Consider the following 21,645-nt stretch of genomic DNA (forward strand, 5'->3'; position numbering starts at 1 on the left):
TTTCTGGAGATCCAGACCTCAGCAGGTAATTTCATTTCAAGTTTCTAGTCTCCGAACTATGCTGAGTATAGCTCCCACTGGAATTTGAAATGAAATTGACCAGGGCTTTTTAAGATGCAGAATGTCTAACCTTTGGGAAATATAAAACATAAAGAGGATCTTGGTTGTGAAGAGCAAAGGAAAAAGAAATGCTGCCAGATGTACAAGCAGAAAAGCAGCACATCCAACCTATTAGTTGTTTTTAAAAATGTCCCATGAAGATTTGAGCATAGCAAATAAGCACCATAATCAGCAGCTACCTGGCAAGCCATTTTGCTGTACACTGCCATTAAGTAGATGCCAAACTGCTCGCAATATTACTAATTTTAAACTGTCATCAAATTATCAAGGTGATCACAATGGAAGCTTGACTCGAGAGATAAATGTGCATTTCAAATATGTTAAGTTCAAATGCAGATTGTACTTTAATGTTACAGCATCCCTAATTTGCACCATTGGACACAAAAGGTAACCCTGCATAAAACCTCAAAAGAAAACTGAAGAATTCAAACAAAAGAGGACATCTTACCTTTTGGGCAATGTAAATGTTCTGACTGGCCTGAAAAATCAAACAGAACAATTTAAAGTAACATATTTATTCCTCAGTATGCTTGCCAAATATTAATCTGTAGAACAGCTCTCAATTGGTTAAAATAATGAAAGTTAATCTTCATAATTCTGCACTGTGCTAGCATATTAATGTAAGTAAATCATATGTGACAAGGAATTTACAAAACCAAGTCAAAATAAAAAGAAGATAAAAACACTCTTCCCATTTCCCAGAAGAAATGCTGCAAAGTTCTCCCAACTGGTTTTTCAGAGGCCAATTTACAGACCACTCTTTAAAATTATTAGTTGACTGGTTGTCAGGAGAAACTCATGGGACATTAAAAATCCTTGCTCCTAAATTATTATTATTTTTTTTATCATTCTATGCACTTCCTGTGCAAGGTTATTTTTAAAGGCTAAAATAGAACACAAAAGCTCCTTATCTGGTTCCTTAGGTAAGAATTATTAATGTTATTTTAGTTCTAAACAAGAGATGGACCAAGAGCAGTGGCTCATCTTTGCTTCCCTCAGGAAAAAAAATGTTCATGCTTATATTTAGAATAAAGCAGCTAAAGCTGTACTTTCAGCTTTAGAAAAGTGCAATCATGGCCTCCTGGGGAACCTGCAAATCCTTTGGAAAACACCAAATACATAGACATGACAAACATAACAAACAGATGTTCAGTAGTAACTTAAGCCACAGCTTCAGGTAAAACAGGAGCTTTGCTTTACAGTGGAGGTTAGTTCTAAAAGGTGCTTCTGTGTGATTGTATGCTACTGAGCATTTTTAAAAAGAGGATAACTTGAAGGCACTGTATTTCTGGTACTGAAACAGGATAAAAAAAAAAATCTGACAGGCGACAATACCACTTCTGAAATCAAAAGGGACAAGATATTAAAAAATAGCACTGACCTCCACAATCAAACGAGTGTTTTCTTTCAAGATGGTTTTTTTTATATATATATATATATATAAAAATAAATAAAAATTAGGTGTCTTTCCCAATCCTAAACACTTCCCTGTGATGAAATGCTGAAGATATACTTCCAGCTGTATCTTCTGCAAGGCACACGGGAATAGTGGTTCACTATTGTTCCAGTTAACAGTTTATGTGACATATTGATTTCGGTGGCACCTTTAAGACCAATGAAGTTTTATTCAAGGTGTAAGCTTTCATGTGCACGCACACTTCTTCAGATACATTGAAATGGAAGTTACCAGCATAAGCATGATAAAGGTCGTTTAACAGACGCAAGGACCAAACTGAAATAACAAGATTACTTTATATGATAATATGATTGATGTGCAAATGTACCCTTCTTAATTGTGGAATGCTAACTGGAATAGTGATTATAATGTAATGAGTAGTAGAACGTAATGTAATTTGAAATGGTAGATTGGAACGTATTTCTCTAGTCTGGGTACAGAGGAGACATAACACTGCATGACCAATCACCCCACCTTAAAGAAAAGGATGCTGTTACCTTCATGCTTGAGAGGAGACAGATGGAACACAACACCAGGGTCTCAGCTAATTACTGCCAACATTCCAGCATTAGGAAGGGTATATATGCACATCAATTTCCAATTTTGATATATTTACTTCCTTCACCATATCTCCCCCAGAATTAAACCCAAACAAATGGTGACCATGTAAACCAAGCTTGCTATTTCAGTTTGGTCTTTGCATCTGCTAAACAACTTTTTATGCTTATACTAATTTGCTGATCATCCTCTACCTATATATATGAACTGGTAACTTCCATTTCAATGTATCTAAAGCAGTGTGTGTGCACACAAAAGCTTATACTTTGAATAAATTCTGTTGCTCTTAAAGGTGCCAATGGACTCAAATTTTGTCCTGTTGCTTCAGATCAGCATGGCTGCCCACCAGAATCTATCATATTGACTTGTCCTACATGCTTTTTAGAATGTACTTTTAGATTATTTGTATGCAACAACATATGGTTAAATTGGGGTACTATTCTTTCATGAAGGTTAGAGATTTATTTATTTATTACTTTCTATCCTGCCCTATAGAGGGCCTGTTCCCCCAACTCTACAATCTTCACAGTTTGGGTAGTGCTCTCTTCAGCAAATTAAGCTGAAGCATAAAATTGTGCATATAAACATCTGTCAAGACAGCGGAAAGGATCTATTTTGCTATGCGTTTCTATGTTTTAGGGCATTACTAGGATTTTTTTTGGCGAATGTCCAAAAGGGATAATATTTCTAACGAACCAACCAACACAATAAAGATGTCATAAACAGCTGCAACATACTGGATACAGTGTAGAAATTCATTTTCATACACAGGGTTTTTTGTGAAGGCTTTGAGAAACAAAACAATTTGATAGCAGGTGTGACCTTTAACCTTTTCAGACTGAAAAGATTTTATCATTTTGTGCAACACAGTAGAAGCTTAAGAGCATGGAGGAAGTAAAATGCAGAATACAGGCTGAGACTGCACACCTTTTTGTATGAGTTCAATGGTTTTTTAAAATATTTTTAAACATACCATGAATTATGTTTAAATCCTTCTCTCCTTTCAAAATTAACATTGCTGATATAGATCAAAGATGGAGCTACTATTCGAGAACAGTAAACTATGAAGCTGCAATTGTTGCCTCTCTTTTTCGGAAAGATTATTCGGAAACTGCATGTGTGTTATGTACTGTCAGGTCATTTCTGACTTACAGCAAACCTATGAATTAAAGGCTCCAAAATATCCTTTCATTAACAGCCTTGCCTGGGTCTTACAAACTGAAGACCATGGCTTTCATTTATGAGTTCATTTCATGTTGAATCTTCCTCTTTTCCTAGCATTATTGTCTTTTTCCAGTGAGTCTTGTCTTTTCATGACATCACCAAAATTCTAAAACTTTGTATAAAACCAGCTACTAAGGAATAAACATAAAATTTTAGAAATCAGCTTACAGCTTATCCTGTAAAGAACAAGTCAAATTGCCTCTTTCTCCCCCCCCACCCTTCACACATTGTTTACATCAGTGGAAAGGAAAAGTGATTTTACCTGATTCCCCCTCATTATTCCAGTGCCCTTTTGCTTGTGAGCCTTTCCTGATCCTCAAAGAGGAATTTTGAGACAAACAGCAGGCTGCTTTGGGAAGGTAAGGAAACATCCACTCTGCCAGCCCCTTCAGCAAACCCTTCTGCTAGATCCAAACCATTACAACCAACAGTAAGAATTAAATTATATGAAGATCCAGAGAGACCACTGGATGACAAAGGATTGCTAAAAGAAGATATGAAGACTTCAGAGACGAATGAACGAACAGGTAGATAAAGTGATTTGAAAGGTATACATTTGGACTTATGGGCAACTGAGGGAAGTATACACTGAAGTCCTACAGAAACCAATGGATGAGATCCAGTGGAAGATTTCCATAGACAGTACTGCAATTTTCTGCCAACTTCACCCTCTTACTATTCCTTGGATTCTCCTCGAACCCCAGGAGTAGCATTGTGGACTGCAGCAGGTGGGGAAGACATGTTCTGCAGAAATGTGATGTACCCAGTCCAATACTGTATTGGAATAAGTGTTATTTAATTTAATAACTGTTATTTAATTTGGTCATAATTCATATGGAACTAGGGTGAGTAGAGATGTGTCCAGATTTGCAGATGATAACAAGTTATTCAGAAGCTGTGAGTCAAAGCAAATTATGAAGAACTCAAAGAGAATCTCTCCAAACTGGGTATGTAGACAATAGTGTAACAAATAAAATTCAATCGGCTTAACATTGGTTGCAACTTTGTTTTAGCAATTTTAACTCACACCTTCATACCACTGAACAGTCCATGAGGTCACTTAATAAAAATTTGGTGTATACTGCAGATGCACAAAGATTAATAACTAGTGTAAAAATTTCCTTGGTTATAATAAGAACAATAACTACTGCTGTTTGGAAGGCTGCCCACATATATTACATTGTGTTAAATTACAAGAATTTTACCTCACAACACCCTTTTGATATATATGTTTTTCTTGCCATCAAGTCACAGCTGACTTGGAGTTTTCAAGGCAAGAGATGTTCAGAGGTGGTTTGCAATTGCCTGCCTCTGCATAGCGTTTCTTCGTGATCTCCCATCCAAATACTGACCAGGGCTGACCCTGCCTAGCTTCCAAGATCTGGGGAGACTGGGCTAGCCTGGGCTATAGTCAGGCCTCAGATTCAGTGGGAGCTCACAGGAGCACAGCTCTTGAACCTTTCTTAGAGTTCCACCTCCTCCTTCTGAGAGTTCCACCTCCTTGTCCATTGAATAGTACTGCAGCTGCATAACAATCCCTGGATTAGCTCCACCACCTATTTTCTTACAAAATGACCCCTGGCTATATTACAGAAGTCAAATACATTTGGTAAACTTTTATTGAAAAACTAGGAATAAGGCCACTGTGGAAGAAAATACAACAGGCTCTAGAAAAAGGCTTTGGACAAGTGCTCCAGTCTTGGTCACTCAGTGTCAATTTGCTGCGGCGTCACAGCATGATGATGATCATGCAGACACTGAAGCTCAGCATTCCTTTTGTCTGCAGTGTGTTGTTGCCACATTTTCTTGTTGTATTCAGCCTTCTGGTGTTTAGCATAAGTTTGTGCTTATGTTGTGAGCTGGGGGGGAAGGTGGGGGGGCTGGCATGGTTGTGTTATGGTATACCACAGACCTCAAGGTGGCTGTTTTCTGTAAGAGAACTGATCTGACTTCAGCTTTCCATCTCCTTCCCTGCAACCTCTACGTAAAAAAGTAGTCTTTCTCCATAGTGTGGACCAAAGCAGGAGGGAAGCGACCTCAGCAGGGTATAATGACACAGAGTCCACCATGCAAAGCAGCCATTTTCTCCAGGGTAAGTGATCTCTGCCATCTGGAGAGCAGTTGTAATTCCAAGTGATCTCCAGCCCTCACCTAGACACTGGCAACTATTATTCCCCAGAAGGAAACAGCTGGTTTGGAGTGTGGAATCTATGGCATTGTACCTGTCTGAGGTCCCATCTCTCCTCAAACCCTCTCCAGGCTCCACCCCTCAAATCTCCAGGAATTTCCCAACCTGGGAAATCCCCTTCCCAGACAACCATCAACTTACCTTTATCTACCCCTCTGACTTCAGCTTTCTACCTCCTTCCCTGCAGCCTCTATCTAGGAAAAGGACAGTCTTTCTCCACAGTGAGGACCAAAGCGTTTTGTATCATTCTCCTCTCCCCCTTTTGATCTGCACAACAATTCTGTGAGGTAGGTTAGGCTGAAAGTCTGTGACTGGTCCAAAATCACCCAGAAAGCTTCCACAGCAAGAACCTGAGTCTGGCAGACCCTGCTCTAAAGCACTAACAGTTATGTCACACTGGCTGTCATGGGGGGTTGCTGCTGAACAGGAGCAAGCAACCAGGCCACATTATGTCATGCTAGTCAGTCAAGTGGCATCAAGTCACCCAGAGGGTGCTGCCAGGCCTAAGGTAGCCAACCTTAGCCTGAAAATCTCCTAGTAACACAACTGATCTCCAGACAACAGATATCTCTCCCCCTGGGGAAAATAACTGCTTTGGACGGTAGACTCTATGGTATTATATTCAGCTGAGGCCTCTCCCCAAACACAGTGGTCACACTGGTTTAAGCAGAGAGAAAGAGGGAAGAAACACTCCCCCCCTCCACGCTCCCATCTGTGAAACAGAGTTTTCAACATTATGCACTTGCATTTCTTTTCCCTCACAGGGCGTGGGGGATGGTCCCTTGCCCAACCCTTGGGCTGACGAACTGCAAACATCAAGGCTGCCTGACCCAGTGATTCTTCAAGCAGCCGGCGGTGGGGCCAAAAAAACCCAGGTTGCTTACCTGTAACTGATGATCTTCGAGTGGTCATCTGTGCAGTCACACATATGGGTTTTCCGTCAGGACGAACCCTACCTCGGAGATTTTAAAAGCTAGCCTAGGCGTTATTTTTGGCGCGCGTTCCCTTCCGCTCTGGGGAGCAGGCATCCACTGCGCATGCCTGGAGCGGGGGGAAGGCGCTCCACCCACCCAGTTTCTTTCCCGCCGCTGACAGTAGGTAAGGAGATGTTGTTTAAGAAGAGTAGCCAGCAGCGGGGATGGCTGGGCGGGCGTGTGTGACTGCACAGATGACCACTCAAAGATCATCAGTTACAGGTAAGCAACCTGTTTATCTTCTTTGTGGTCTCTGTGCAGTCCCACACATGGGTGACTGATAAGCTGAACTGCACGGTGGTGGGTGCTGGTGCTAAAAAGAAAGCTGCATAGGTTAATGCATATCAGTCAAGATAGGTATCAGACAACGTGGTAAGGTGGCACTTACTGGAGGTGAAGCTTTAGCTTCAGTCGAAGACTGAGCGAAGTACAGCCTGACCAAAGGATGCGTCTCGCCGTGCACGGACGTCCATAGCGTAGTGCATGGCGAAAGTTGACGTGGAGGACCAAACTGTGGCAGCGCAGATGTCTTCCATGGGTACACCCCTGGCAAAGGCCGAAGATGTGGACAAAGCTCTCGTAGAGTGAGCTCGTAGATGCTCTGGGACCAGTTGTTTTGCGAGCCTGTAGCACAACGCAATGGTAGCAACCAGCCACTTTGAGAGTCTTTGAGTAGATATCTTTTGCCCTCTCTTGCGGAGTCCATAAGCAACAAAGAGTCTCGAGTCCTTGCGGAATGCAGTGGTTCTGTCTATGTAATATGCAAGAGCTCTTCGGACGTCCAGGCAATGAAGGGCTTTTTGGCCTCTATCTGTAGGGTCCTGAAAAAAGGAAGGTAGTGTAGTCGTTCTCTGCAAGTGGAATGGAAATACCACCTTTGGAAGGAAAGTAGGGTCTGGTCGCAGGACCACTCTGTCGTGGTGGAAAACGGTGTAGGGAGCATCAGCTCGGAACGCACAAATGTCACTGGCTCTCTTGCCAGATGCGAGTGCTACTAACATTGTTGTCTTCCATGATAAGAGATGTAATGGTATCGATGCCATGGGCTCGAAGGGAGGTCTCATTAGTTGACTTAACACCAAGGACAAGCTCCAAGTGGGGTATAGTTGACGTAACGGTGGATGGAGGTGCAGGATTCCCTTTAAAAAGGATTTTGCAGTAGGATGGGAGAACACAGTGCGGCCCTCTATGTTAGGGTGGAAGGCTGAGATAGCTGCTAAATGCACCTTGAGGGATGAATAGGTAAGTCCATTCTCAGAAAGTGATAGTGTGTAGGATAAGATCTGTGATATTGAAGAAGATAGAGGTTGAAAGTTGTGGTTGGCTGCATACATGGTAAATCTTTTCCACTTCATAGTATAGGATTTTCTGGTCGATGGCTTTCTTGCATTTAGCAGGACATGTCTTACTCCCTCAGGGAATCCGGAAAATTGATCCTCCATGCTGTTAGCCGGAGGCGGTCCGGGTCGTGATGTAGGACCTTGCCATTCTGCTGTGAGAGGATGTCCCGCACCCGAGGGAATCGATGGAATGTGCTGTTCGAGAGGAAGAGGAGTGTTGTGAACCATGGCTGGCGTGGCCACCATGGTGTAACCAGGATGCAATTTGTGTTGTCTAATTGAATATTCTGGAGTGTCCTCATTATCAACGGGATAGGTGGGAAGAGGAAGTGCAGTGGACCTGTCCGTTGTTGGATGAAGGCATCTCCCGCAGATTGGTTTGAGGGCGGACCTCTCATATAAAATAGAGCACACTGCGCATTGTCTGGTGAGGCGAAGACATCGATGAGAGGTGTCCCGAACTTTTGAAACACCGGTCGGAGGTATGATTTGTGAAGGGACCACTCGTGGTCATTGACCAAACATCTGCTCAGAGCGTCTGCTCGGGTGTTTTGAATGCCCGGTAGGTGCACCGCTGTAAGGTGGATATGGTGCGCTATGCTCCAGTACCAGAGGTGCAGAGCCTTCTTGCAGAGGCGAGTGGATGCAGTCCCTCCTTGTCTGTTTATGTAAAACACGGTCGCCGCATTGTCTGATGTTACCTGAATATGACGACCGTGGAGGGATGGTAAGAAGGACTTCAGGGCTCTGTGTACCACCAAAAGTTCTAGGCAGTTGATGTGGAGAGACTTTTCATATGTCGTCCACTGTCCTTGGACTGTCAGTGCATCGAAATGGGCTCCCCAGCCCCACCTCGAAGCATCTGTAGTGACGATTGCTGATGGATTTTTCCGCAGGAATGGCATTCCTGTGAGTAAGTGGTCTTGTACCGTCCACCAGTCCAGTGGTGGCAGTATATGTTGTGGAACTGTGAAGAGGGTTTGTTGCGACTGATGCTGAGGATGGAATGTCTGTACAAACCATAGTTGCAGAGGTCTCAAGCGAAGTCTTGCATGCGGTAGAACCGATGTAGTGGCTGCGATGAGCCCTAGCATCCGTTGAAACGTGAAGGCTGTTTGTTTTGGTTGCAGGATTATACTTGTAGCCAGTGTCTGGATATTGGCTATCCTGTCTGTGGGGAGGTAGGCCTTGTGATCTATGGTACAGAGACGTGCTCCTATGAATTGTATATCTTGTGTAGGAGTCAGGTTGGATTTCTGCTCGTTCACTTGGAGGCCGAGATCTGACAGAAGTTTCAAAGTTGTCAAAATGTTCTCTTCTAGTTGAATTCTTGAAGTTCCCACAATCAGCCAGTCATCTATATATGGGTATATTGCGATTCCCTGCTGACGTAGAGATGCAGTGACCACAGCCATGCATTTTGTGAAGATCCTGGGTGCCGTGGACAGACCGAATGGAAGTGCATGGAACTGGTAGTGATTGTTCCCTACAGCAAATCTCAGGAATCTTCTGTGACAGTGGTGGATTGTAAGGTGGAAGTATGCATCTTGAAGGTCGATGAGGGCCATCCATGCGTTCTTGGGGATTAGAGGCAGGATAGACTGCAGGGTAATCATGCGGAATTTTTTGTGTCGGATGAATTTGTTGAGCGCGCGTAGGTCTAATATCGGGCACTGCCCTCCATCCCTTTTCGGGACCAGGAAGTATCGGGAATAGAACCCTGTGTGATGGTATTGAGCTGGGACTGGTTCTATGGCCGCTTTGGCCAGCAAAGCGGTAATTTCTTCTTGGAGAGGGAGGGACGGAGGGGTTGAGATGAAGTGGTGTTTCTTGGGTGGAGAATCGAACTCTATTGAGTAACCTCTGAGGATGATGTTCAAGACCCAATTGTCTGTTGTTATTGATTTCCATGCGTAGTAAAATGGTAGAAGTCTGGGGGCAGTAGGGTGGTAATGGTGTGGTGATAGGTTTGGAAAGTCAAAGAGACTGTTTGGTTGTCGATGCAGTCTTCTTAGGCGGTTGAGACCGTTGCCGTTGGTTGAACAGTTGTTTTGTTGGAGGAGCTTTCCAATAATCCATTTGCCTAAGAGATTTGTAAAATTTTGATGTAAATCCATCTGGCCCTGGAGCTTTACCCTCTTGCATTGCTTTTATTGCTACTTCTACTTCAATTTTCTCTATTGGATCATTTAATGTCTTTTTCATATATTCCGTCAAAGGTGCCACCTGAATGTTTCATAGATACTCTTCCATTTTTTCTTTACTTATGTTCACACCTTTGAATAAATTTGCATAGTATTTAAAGAATTCTCTTTTAATTCCTTCTTGATCCACTATTGTTTTCCCATTTGCCATGATTTTATTTATAGTCTTATTTTCTTTCTTTTTTTTTAGTTGCCAGACCAAATATTTACCAGGTTTGTTCGCACTTTCAAACGATTTCTGTTTCAAATTTTTTAAATTCCATTCTAATTCTTTATTCAGCAAATGTTTAACTTGGGATTGTAATATCGTAATTTCTTTTATTAATTTTTTCTTCCCTGGTCTTTTTTTCAAGTCCTTTTCTTTTTTATTTATTTCATTTTGCAGTGCTGACAGCCTTTCTTCTCTTGCTCTTTTGTCTTTATTATTCAATGTAATTAATATACCCCTCATTACTGCTTTATAAGTGTCCCATACTGTTTGAAATTCCATATCCTCCGTTTCATTTATTTGGAAGAACGCTGCAGTCTCCTTTTCTAAGAATGACACAATGTCTTTATTTTGTAGTAAATCCTCATTAATTCTCCATCTTCTTGATTTCCTTTGCAATTTTGTAGACCAGCATATTGAATTATGGTCCGCCCAAACCTTTGGAAGAATCTCAATTTTTTTTGTTATGAGGCCCAAGCCTTGGGAACCCCATAACATGTCAATTCTGGAAAAAGAATTATGCCTTGCTGAGAAAAATGTATAGTCTCTTACATCAGGGTTGAACTTTCTCCAAATGTCTTCTAGATTTTCCTGTTTAATCAACTCAAAGAAAGAATTGGGCAGCTTCCCTTCTTTATCATTCTTCTTTGAACTTGATCTGTCAAGATTATTTTGTATTGTCCCATTGAAATCGCCCATCATCAATACCTGATCATACGTCTCTTCATCCATTTGTCGATTTATGTCTTTAAAAAATTTGTCTTTCGCTCCATTGGGTGCATAAAGTCCTAGTAGTAACGTTTTTTTCGCCTCTATCGTCACCTCAACAGCAATATATCTTCCTTCTTTATCTTTAAAGATTAATTTTGGCTCAAGTTGTTCTTTGATGTAAAAGACCACCCCTCTTTTCTTTTGCTCTGCTAGTGAAAAAAATTCCAACCCCAAATTTCTATTCCACAAAAATTTACTGTCTTTGCGTTGTATATGAACTTCCTGTAAACAAACTATATTACGTTTTTGCTTTTTAAACCAATGAAATGTTCTCCTTCTTTTCTGTGGTGAATTTAGTCCGTTTATATTCCAAGATAGTAATTTGTACTCCATTATGATGTTGGTTCTTTATTTTCTTCAAAAAAGCTATGCATCTCTTGTTCACTTCTTATTGTAATCCTCTTGCCATTTTGTTCAAATCCAAGACCCTCCGGTATTATCCATCTATATCTTGTGCCCTCTGCATGTAGCTGGTCAGTTAGCCTCTTGTATTTTTTCCTATCACTGATCACTTGTCTTGGTAGCTCTTTCATTATTTTAACTCTGCTCCCTTCTATTGCCCAGGCTTTTTGGTACCCTTTGCTCAAAATCTTCTCTGCCACCTCTTTTGATCTTAATCTTATGACAATGTCTCTTGGCAGGCCTTTATTTTTCGCATAAACTGAGTTGACTCTATAGGCACCCTCCAACATACTCTTAAATTTGTCAGGGTCTTCTTCTATGTACTCAGTGATGATATTCACCATATAGCCTTTTAAATCTGCCTCTTCCTTTTCAGGTACCCCTCTCAGATGAACTTGTGATTCCATCAACTTACAATCGTGTATTATGACCTTTTCTTGAAATTTTAGCAAGGCAGAGGCCTGTGTATCCACTTTCATCTCTACCTCCTTCACTTTATTTTGAGTCTCTTCCTTAAAACCCTCTATCTCTTTCCTAAGATCTCCAACTTCTTTTTTAAAATCTTTTTTCATTGCCAAATGCAATTTATCCATTGCTTTTAACATTTTTGCCTCCAGAGCATCAAATTGGGACTGCGTCTTATCAAATGATTGGGCTCTTGCACGTGTTATTCTTTCTACTGACATATAAAAAATCACCAAACCTTAAAAAAATCCCCACATAAAGTTTAGCATCCAGTCCAATAGCTTAGAGGCAGTTCTTTCAGATGAGACTAATTTCATTTTCCTCCCTTCTTCCTGAGCAAAGATATTGAATTTTAACAATTTTGACAGTTTTTCTCCCTTTTAAAATGGCAATCATTATTTCTCTATGGTACAGTTCCAGTCCAGAGAGGTCTTTCTTAGTCTTTCTTGGTCTTGGACTCAATTCCTTCCTGGTTCAAAGGTCGGATGTCACAGCTTTTGTAATCCTTATAGGCTCTGAATTATTGTCCAGCCCCTTTTAGTTTCAATTCCTGTTACAGCTTGGTCTAATCTCGTGTCTAAGTCTCACAGTTTTTTGAGCTACATGAAGAAACCGTAACCACAAAAACCCAAAACAATATGTCTTTTCTCCAAATATCTTTGAAGGCAATTATTTTTGCAGCATTCAATTTTCACAGGCTGAATTCTTTTCCTACTATGCCTCCACTCAGCTCAGTTCATTCAAAGTTCCACAGTTTATGGGCATATATACACGGCAAATCTCTTTTCTTTCTTCTGCGTCACCAGCCTCGGACTGCCAACTTTCACTCTTATCTTAAAGTTCTTTTGCTGTTGTTCACTTCCAAAGCCACAGATCTCAGCTTAACAAGGTAAAAGTTTTTTTTTTCATTCAATTATGCTTTGCCTTCGTCTGTTTATAATCCACTTAGTGTTTAAACTATATTCAAAGTCTCTCAGAGTGAAGATAAAAATGATGAATGTACCTTTTAGATGTTCTCAACTCCCCCGGCTCACGTTTTCTTGCAATTAAAGTCAGTCCGTCTAGAGTGTTTGGATTCCGACAGGCTTGAGTCAAATTAATGACTTTGGAATCACTGCAGATAATGGTTGACAAGTCTCGTATCGCCGGACACCAAGAACTGAAGGAGACAGTTCCCTGACCCCTCCAGTTCGATATCAACAGCTAAAGGGAAAAATAAAACGTCGTCTTGGATTAACCCTTGCCTAGGGTTAATGGGCATAGACCTTTTCAGGGGTCTTTTATACCCTGAACAGTGACAATAAAATCCCCCTCTGTTAGGGAGCTGCAGCCTGTCTTCCAGCCAAACAGGAAGTCCGGGGCTTAGAAGTCGATGTTGACGGAGCCGGCAAGGCAGGCTTTGTAGGGCGTTGAGTTGTTTCAGCCCCCTGGTAGGCGGAGGTATCCTCACGGTGCTCTTGATATCGTTCGGTACGGTACCGAGGATAATGGTGGCTGTAGTATTGATGACGACGGTAGTCTATTGATGGGGATCTTGAAGTCATGTAGTAGTGACTTCGTGGTGATCTGGACGGAGATCGGGATCGACTATAATAGCGGTAGCGGTCCCTTCCTCGGCTTGGAGACCTTTCACGGTACCAAGTGCGTAGATATCTTTCTCTCTCTATGCTGGAGGATCTTTCACGGTACCGATGGGTGCATTGCTCTCTTTGGCGAGGGGCCAGGCGGTGCGGAGAGGAAGTAGTACTTGTCAATTTTTTTGGGAGCCGACATGTCGCGGAAGGAGCGTGGGTCGATCTGATGTTCTTGCATCTGAGTCGAAAGTTCCATGGGTTCGTCAGTGAGAAAAGCTTCTGGCATGGTCTCATGAATGGAAGGCGAGCGAGAGTGGATTGGTATAATTTTCTCCATCCTCTCTGTCTGGAGTGGAGTGGCAGTAGAAGTCTCCGATTCGTGCGCTCTTGGTTCGGAGTGGGTCGAATCCGAAGCCTTTTTCGGGTCCTTTGGGTCCTTGTGGGACTTGGATGAGGATGAGTCCGAATGTTTCCTCTTGGAATCATGAGACTTCTTGGTATGTTTCCCGGACTTAGGCTTATTGGGAGCCGAGGACACTGAAACTGCCGGTTTCGCGCCATCCCCTTGAGGAGTTAGGGAGGGTGGCGATTTTGGAAGACTGGAGGAATGCGACATATCTGGGCGAAGCGCAGACTCTAACAGGTGACTTTTAAGTCCGCGGCCCTGTTTTTTCTCACCTGTTTTCCAAATTGAAGACAATGGGTGCAGGCGTCGGTTTTATGGCCTTCCCCTAAACAGAAAAGGCAGAGCGAATGGCCGTCTGAGGTAGGGATTTTAGCTCTGCAATGCATGCACCTTTTAAAGGTTATTTTCGCGTCTCTTCCTTCCATAAGCCGAGGAGGAGAGGGGGGGAGGGGGGTAAGAGAAGGAAGGGAGTGAGGCGATAGAAGCGGGAAAAATATATATATTTTTATACGATACCAGGTAGAAGAATGAGGAGACGAAGAAGGAAAAAAAACAGAGTTGAAGAAGCAAGGTTGAAGAAGCGAAGACTCGTAAGCTGAGGAAGATGAAGGAACGCAGCGAGGTAGGACTATCCCGGGCAGCGGTCGGAAAGAAACTGGGTGGGTGGAGCGCCACAGTGGAGCGCACAGTGGATGCCTGCTCCCCAGAGCGGAAGGGAACGCGCGCCAAAAATAACGCCTAGGCTAGCTTTTAAAATCTCCGAGGTAGGGTTCGTCCTAATGGAAAACCCATGTGTGGGACTGCACAGAGACCATGAAGAAGATCCGAAATGGACACCACAGCTGGGAGGCAACTGATCCCTTTGAGGAAAGAAGATGGACACACAGAGAAACATAAAGCATCTTTCTAAAGCAGAGAATCCAGAACTGCAAGGGTGCGTAGCTGTGTACTGAGTTAATCTCATAGAGACAGGAGGCAAGGGAGCATTTTAAATAAATTTACTGTGTTGATTATTGATTACTCACTTATTACAGGTCTTTCCCAATTTTTTTGTTAACAAGTTCAGCATGACGTCTCAGGACAATGGCTAGGTCCAGAGTGACCAACTCTAGGCTATAAAATTCTTGGAGAATTGGGGGAGGGGCAGAGTCTGGGGAAGAGAGGGGCCTCAGCAGGGATGTGATGTTATCAAGCCCACCCACTGAAGTTGCCATTTCCTCCAGGGGATCTGATCTCTTTAGTCAGAAGGTCAGTCATAATTCTTAGAGGACTCTGAGCCCCACCTGCGGGTTGGCAACCCTAGATCTATCTGTCACATCTTACCCTGCCCATCTAAGGAATTGGAGAGGTGGGGACAGGTGGGGGGGGGACATAAACAATTTTTCCCTTCCTCTATTTTTATCCTCACAACAACCTCGTGAGGTATGGTAGTATGAAATAGAGCGCGTGATTGGCCCATGGCTGAGCAGGGAATTGGAATTCAGAACTCCAGAGAGAGGAAAGTGGAGAATGACCCTTGGCACTTACCGTGAGGGGTCCTTCTCCTAAGAGGACAGGAGGACATCTTGGGTGTTTCCCACTGTCCAATCAGGGAGGCAGGAATCTTAAAATCTTTCTCTTCCTGTGGCTGTGGGAACCACCCCTCTCTCAGTTTGGGTGACTCCGAGCAGCAGTAAGAAGAATATCGTACCTAAAAAACTCCTAATGTAAAAAACTAACAGTCGGTCAGTAACAATGGCATTAGACTGAAAGACCGACAAAAACAAACCTTTATGGGGAAAAACAGGCCAACAGGCAACAGATAGTAGCATAGAAAAACACCTCAGACGAAAGTTGATAGACGAGATACAGACAAAACAGACTGCCCAAGGTAGGGCGAGAGAAGGGAGGGCAAGATGTCCTCCTGTCCTCTTAGGAGAAGGACCCCTCATGGTAAGTGCCAAGGGTCATTCTCCTTAAGAGGCAGAGGACATCTTGGGTGCTCCCAGAGCAGTATGTTAATCAGGGTGGGGTCGCCCTACTCAGGCAGCACATGTTGCAGGATTCATCTACCAAAGGCTGCACATGTTGCAGGATTCATCTACCAAAGGCTGCATCTGCCGACGCGTATGCATTCAGCTTGTAGTGGCAAATAAAGGTGGAAATAGACGACCACGTCGCTGCTTTGCACACTTCCTCGACAGAGGCATTCTTATTAAAGGCTGCATTGGTGGCTGCACTTCTGGTCGAATGTGCCATGAGCCCTGATGGTACCTTGAGATGTAGCGCCTTGTACGCTTCCGTTATACACTGCTTAATGGCGTAACTAATAGCCGACTTGGACATTTTCTGACCCAATCTGGGCGCTGCTATGTTAATGAACATGGAATCTGACTTACGAATAGGTTCAGTTCTAATCAGGTAAACCTTAAGTGCCCTATGCATGTCCAGAGTATGCCACGTGCGCTCCTTTGGATGCTTAGGATCCGGGAAAAAGGATGGTAAATTGATTTCTTGGCTTTGGTGGAACCTAGACGAGACCTTTGGTTGAAAAGTAGGATCTGGATAAAGAATGACTTTGTCCTTGTGGAACACGCATAACTCTCGCTTAATCGACAAAGCTCCAATTTCGGAGACCCTTCTGACCGATGTTATCGCCACCAGGAAGATAGTTTTCATGCGCATCATCTTTAAAGGCACAGACATTAAGGGCTCAAAAGGAGGATTTGTTAAAGCTGAGAGCACTGGATTCAGCTGCCAGGTAGGAAAGCAATGAGATTGTGGTGGAGGACTCATAGAAGCCCCTCTAAGAAAACGACGGATATGAGGATGCGATGTCGGATTTACACTGCCCACTTGTTGGGAGTACTGAAGACAAGGCTGCAACCTGGCGCTTGAGGGTAGCTGGCTTCAGTCCCGACTGAAGACCGTCCTGAAGGAATTGAAGAATTCTAGGAACAGTGGGATGTAGTGGGTCTACACTCTTTCTCCGGCACCACCTGTGAAAAGCTTTCCATGACACGTTATAAAGCCGAGTAGTGGATTCCTTTCTGGAAGCTAGGATGGTATTCGTCACTTCACTTGTGTACCCCAAGTTTAACAATGATTTCCTCTCAACCTCCACGCGGTAAATCTCAGCCATTCTGGATGAGGGTGCCACACCGGGCCTTGCAATAGCATGTCCGGCCAGGTTGGTAGATGAAATGACATCTATTGACATCTGTTGAATTGATGAGAACCAGGGACGACGAGGCCACCAGGGCGCAACCAGGATGACCTTGGCCCCCAACAGACTGATTTTTCTGAGAACCCTCAGAATGACCGGGATTGGAGGAAAGGCATACAGAAGGTCTTGTGGCCAGGGAGATGTTAGAGCGTCCGTGGCCTCCGCCTGATTGTGGTAGTACCTTGTGAAGAACCGAGGAAGTTGGTGATTCTGATAGGACGCAAAGAGATCCAACATCGGTAGGCAAAAGCGTTCCACTATCTTTAGGAAAAAGTTCTCGTTGAGAGACCACTCCCCCCGAGTGAATGTTCTCCCGACTGAGCCAGTCTGCCTTGACATTGTAAGACCCTTTGATATGTTCCGCCCTTACTGACTTCAGGTGAATCTCCGCCCACTCGAACAGCTTCCCGGCCTCCTTGTGGAGAGAATTAGACTTGGACCCCCCTTGATTGTTTAGGTATGCTTTTGCTACTATATTGTATGTTCGAACAAGAACATGCTGTCCAGACACCTGGACTTGAAAGTGCAGCAGAGCCAAGCTAATGGCCCGGAGTTCCAGGAGGTTGATCGGAAGGCCCGACTCCTTGGTTGTCCACTGACCCTGCGTGGGGATCTCGTTGAGGGTCGCCCCCCAACCTGAGAGGCTGGCGTCTGAAAATAGCTGTAACACTCTCTCCGTGAAGTAGATTCTCCCCTGACGCAGGTTGGCGGTCTTGGTCCACCACAGAAGACTCTCCTTGACGACCATGGCACCATCAGTGACATGGGATGCCTCTCCACAATCTGGAGTTGATAGGGGCGTAGAAACATCTGTAACTGTCTGGTATGATAATGACCTCACTGCAGTGCCTCGAGGTTTGAGATCAGGCGACCCATAAGTCTTGCCAGAGTCTGAAGAGACGACGATGACTCCTGCATCGTCGTCTCTTCAGCACTATAGTTATGCTTAGCTGAGAAATTAATATAGCTTCCAAAATTACTGATATACAGTATATCACAGAAGTGAGTGCATCCCCTCACATTTTGTAAATATTTAAGTTGATCTTTTCATGTGACAACACTGAAGAAATGACACATGGCTACAATGTAAAGTAGTAGCCAATGTAAAGTAGTAGCCCAAGTAGCCATTTTCCCTCCCTGGTGTCATGTGACTCGTTAGTGGTACAAGGTATCAGGTGTGAAGGGGGAGCAGGTTATCGCTCTCACTCCCTCATACTGGTCACTGGAAGTTCCACATGGCACCTCATGGCAATGAACTCTCTGAGAATCTGAAAAAACAAATTGTTGCTCTACATAAAGATGGCCAAGGCTATAAGAAGATTGCCAAGACCCTGAAACTGAACTGCAGCATGGTGGCCAAGACCATACAGCGGTTTAACAGGACAGGTTCCACTCAGAACAGGCCTCGCCATGGTCGACCAAAGAAGTTGAGTGCCTGTGTTCAGCGTCATATCCAGAGGCTGGCTTTGGGAAATAGACTTATGAGTGCTACCAGCATTGCTACAGAGGTTGAAGGGGTGGGGGGTCAGCCTGTCAGTGCTCAGACCATATGCCACACGCTGCATCAAATTGGTCTGCAGGGCTGTTGTCCCAGAAGGAAGCCTCTTCTAAAGATGATGCACAAGAAAGCCCGCAAATGGTTTGCTGTAGACAAACAGACTAAAGACATGGATTTCTGGAACCATGTCCTGTGGTCTGATGAGACCAAGATAAACTTATTTGGTTCAGATGGTGTCAAGCGTGTGTGGCGGCAACCGGGTGAGGAGTACAAAGACAAATGTGTCTTGTCTACAGTCAAGCATGGTGGTGGGAATGTCATGGTCTGGGGCTGCATGAGTGCTGCCGGCACTGGGGAGCTACAGTTCATTGAGGGAATCATGAATGCCAACATGTACTATGACATACTGAAACAGAGCATGATCCCCTCCCTTTGGAGACTGGGCTGCAGGGCAGTATTCCAACATGATAACGACCCCAAACACACCTCCAAAATGACCACTGTCTTGCTAAAGAAGCTGGGGGTAATGGTGATGGACTGGCCAAGTATGTCTCAAGACTTAAGCCCTATTGAGCATCTATGGGGCATCCTGAAACAGAAGGTGGAGGTGTGCAAGATCTCTAACATCCACCAGCTACGGGACGTCGTCATGGAGGAGTGGAAGAGGACTCCAGTGAAGAACATAAGAACATAAGAACATAAGAGAAGCCATGTTAGATCAGGCCAATGGCCCATCCAGTCCAACATTCTGTGTCACACAGCGGCCAAATATATATATATATATATATATATATATATATATATATATATACACACACACACACACACACACACACACACACACACACACACACACACTGTGGCTAATAGCCACTGATGGACCTCTGCTCCATATTTTTATCTAACCCCTTCTTGAAGGTGGCTATGCTTGTGGACGCCACCACCTCCTGTGGCAGTGAATTCCACATGTTAATCACCCTTTGGGTGAAAAAGTACTTCCTTTTATCCGTTTTAACCTGTCTGCTCAGCAATTTCATCGAATGCCCACGAGTTCTTGTATTGTGAGAAAGGGAGAAAAGTACTTCTTTCTCTACTTTCTCCATCCCATGCATTATCTTGTAAACTTCTATCATGTCACCCCTCAGTCGACGTTTCTCCAAGCTAAAGAGCCCTAAGCGTTTCAACCTTTCTTCATGGGGAAGGTGTTCCAGCCCTTTAATCATTTTAGTTGCCCTTTTCTGAACTTTCTCCAATGCTATAATATCCTTTTTGAGGTGCGGCGACCAGAACTGCACACAGTACTCCAAATGAGACCGCACCATCGATTTATACAGAGGCATTATGATACTGGCTGATTTGTTTTCAATTCCCTTCCTAATAATTCCCAGCATGGCGTTGGCCTTTTTTATTGCAAACGCACACTGTCTTGACATTTTCAGTGAATTATCTACCATGACCCCAAGATCTCTCTCTTGGTCTGTCTCTGCCAGTTCACACCCCATCAACTTGTATTTGTAGCTGGGATTCTTGGCCCCAATGTGCATTACTTTGCACTTGGCCACATTGAACCACATCTGCCACGTTGATGCCCACTCACCCAGCCTCAACAGATCCCTTTGGAGTTCCTCACAATCCTCTCTGGTTCTCACCACCCTGAACAATTTAGTGTCATCCGCAAATTTGGCCACTTCACTGCTCACTCCCAACTCTAAATCATTTATGAACAAGTTAAAGAGGATGGGACCCAGTACCGAGCCCTGCGGCACCCCACTGCTTACCGTCCTCCACTGCGAAGACTGCCCATTTATACTCACTCTCTGCTTCCTATTACTCAGCCAGTTTTTGATCCACAAGAGGACCTGTCCTTTTACTCCATGACTCTCAAGCTTTCTAAGGAGCCTTTGATGAGGAACTTTATCAAAAGCTTTCTGGAAGTCAAGGTAAACAACATCTATCGGGTCTCCTTTGTCCACATGTTTGTTCACCCCCTCAAAGAAATGTAACAGGTTAGTGAGGCAAGATCTTCCCTTGCAGAACCCATGCTGAGTCTTCCTCAATAACCCGTGTTCATCAATGTGCCTACTCATTCTGTCCTTGATAATGGTTTCTACCAACTTTCCCGGTATTGAAGTCAGACTGACTGGCCTGTAATTTCCCGGATCTCCTCTGGAACCCTTTTTAAAGATGGGGGTGACATTTGCTACCTTCCAGTCCTCAGGAACGGAGGCAGATTTCAATGAAAGATTACAGATTTTTGTTAGAAGATCCACAAGTTCAACTTTGAGTTCTTTCAGAACTCTCGGATGTATGCCATCCGGACCCGGTGGCAACGTGTGAAGCTTTAACCCAGGAGGGTTAAAGCAATGCTGGAAAATAATGGTGGTCACACAAAATATTGACACTTTGGGCCCCATTTGGACATTATTACTTAGGGGTGTACTCACTTTTGTTGCCAGCAGTTTAGACATTAATGGCTGTGTGTTGCATAATTTTGAGGGGACAGCACATTTACACTGTTATACAAGCTGTAGACTCACTACTTTACATTGTAGCCAAGTGTCATTTTTCAGTGTTGTCACATGAAAAGATCAACTTAAATATTTACAAAATGTGAGGGGATGTACTCACTTCTGTGACATACTGTATATTGAGTGTTTATGAGGAAGTGTGTACATATACACACATACTTCCAAAAACACTGATTCTGAAGTCCATCCTCCAATATAGAAACTTCAGAAAAATAAAAATGTCTAGCACTTCTACACACATCAAGAGTGCTGAAAAGCAGAGAGACTCTTACTGAATCTGGTCTTTTTTCAGACTGTCTAGTGTCTTGTTAAGAAGAGTCTTCTTGCTTGAGACCCTGGAAGGAAGTCATTCATTCATCTCACTAAAACCATCTTTGCTTTTTCATCACCGAGTCTCATTTTGAACATAGTTCTATATGGTTTGTTGCAAGTTTCAAAACTGTTTTAAGCAGCACTTGTCATATTTAACAGAGGAATATCATTCCAGCTATCTTGCATAGGGCACCCCCATTCTTATTATCTCA

The 21,645-nt window shown here is 43.6% G+C and overlaps 1 protein-coding gene across 1 annotated transcript in view; it reads right to left on the reverse strand.

Moving 5' to 3' along the window:
• Nucleotides 1-21,645, reverse strand: part of LOC132576853 (protein dispatched homolog 1-like) — a 157,322-nt gene that overhangs the window by 18,987 nt on the left and 116,690 nt on the right. Inside the window, exon 3 of the mRNA XM_060246095.1 lies at nt 569-598. Coding sequence (XP_060102078.1) covers nt 569-598 — 30 coding nt within the window. The remainder of the gene's footprint in view (nt 1-568; nt 599-21,645) is intronic.

Source organism: Heteronotia binoei, chromosome 1 (genome assembly GCF_032191835.1).
Source record: "Heteronotia binoei isolate CCM8104 ecotype False Entrance Well chromosome 1, APGP_CSIRO_Hbin_v1, whole genome shotgun sequence".
In the NCBI taxonomy this organism is placed as follows: Eukaryota; Metazoa; Chordata; class Lepidosauria; order Squamata; family Gekkonidae; genus Heteronotia; species Heteronotia binoei.